Source organism: Tupaia chinensis, unplaced genomic scaffold (genome assembly GCF_000334495.1).
Source record: "Tupaia chinensis unplaced genomic scaffold, TupChi_1.0 Scaffold149184_1, whole genome shotgun sequence".
Lineage (NCBI taxonomy): Eukaryota > Metazoa > Chordata > Mammalia > Scandentia > Tupaiidae > Tupaia > Tupaia belangeri.
Window position 1 is genome coordinate 2232119 of NW_006209032.1, and position 1308 is coordinate 2233426.

General features: G+C 60.9%; 1 protein-coding gene across 1 annotated transcript in view; it reads right to left on the reverse strand.

Annotated features, from left to right (window-relative positions):
* Positions 1-339: 339 nt before the first annotated feature.
* SCAP (SREBF chaperone) overlaps positions 340-1308 on the reverse strand; it is a gene marked incomplete in the record, with an annotated part of 32184 nt that continues 31215 nt past the window's right edge. Inside the window, 3 exon segments of the mRNA XM_027769297.1 lie at positions 340-717; positions 798-1004; positions 1163-1243. Of these exon segments, the coding sequence (XP_027625098.1) occupies positions 472-717; positions 798-1004; positions 1163-1243 (534 nt within the window).

The following is a 1308-nucleotide window of genomic DNA, read 5'->3' on the forward strand; positions in this document are numbered from 1 at the left end:
GACCTCTTCCCCCCATGCCTGCTGCCTTCAGCCCTGCCTGGCCCAGCCCACACCCCTGTGGGGTGGAGATACACTGCGGGCCTTGGGTCAGGCTCTGCTCCTTTGTGGGACCTGACATTTTTCAGCTCTTTGCTATTGAAATAAACCACCCTGTCCCGTGGCCAGTGTCCTATTGCTGCCTCAGGGAGGGGGCTGCGGCCTTCATAGCACCACAGGAAGGGCACTCACTGTGCAAGGCTGCCTTCACGCTCCAGGCTTCCACAGTGGCTAACTGCAGAGGCCCCATTTTGGCAGAGGCCTGCCTCCAGGGGACAGACTGCTCACACAGCTGCTGGCAGATGTGTTTTTTTAAAAACTTTAATATTACAGTCAGGCAGGGCAGAAGCGGTGCCAGAAGACACCACCCCTTCCCCAGTCTCAGTCCAGTGCGTTGGCCCCACACACCAGCCTGGGCCCAGCCGCAGCCCACCCTCAGTCCAGCTTCTCCAGCACAGAGGGCACGTACACCAGGCTGAGCTCGCTGCCGAAGTTGCAGACCACGGCAGCGTTGTCCAGCACCAGGATCTGGCGGGCGGGCTGGGCCTCGCTGTTCTTTCCCAGGTAGACTGTCTGTAACAGGTCCCCGTAGTTTAGGTCCCAGAAGGAAACACAGCCCTGGCCACCAGTCACCAGCAGGTTGTCGGAGATGACGCCTAGGCTTGCGCCACAGCCCAGGTCCTAGGGGCAAAGCCACGACAGGCTGTGTCAGTCCGTCACTGAAACGCCCAGACTCCCAAGGTCATCCCCCCACTGCCTACCTGCTGGATGGAGTAGAGCTTGATGCCCGTGCTACGGTCCCAGATGCTGATAAGGTCATCTAGGCCACTGCTGATGACGCAGGAGGCAGTACAGGTGAGGGAGGTGACATCGCCACGGTGTGCAAACATGTGGGTGACCCGGCTGCCAGTCAGCACGTCCCACAGGCAGATGGCCCCATCTTGTCCCCCGCTGGCCAGCACCATGGTCTAGGGGTACAGGCCCAGGCAGCAGGGTCACAGGTGTTCCCTCATGGGTGGGCCCTCACTGCTTCGTGAAGAGCCCATGAGGCTGGCTCAGGTGTCAGAATATGAGGCAACAGGCCTGGCTGGATGCCCGCAGCACCTCTGACCTCCCAGGACCTCACCTGGTCAATGTACACTGTCGTGATGGCCCCTGAGTGGCCCTGCAGGGTGAAGAGGCAGCACGAGTCCTCCAGGCGGAACACCTGGGGTGGGATGAGCAGGTTCTGGTCTCTCTGGGGTCCCACGTTACACTGTGGCCCAGGAATGC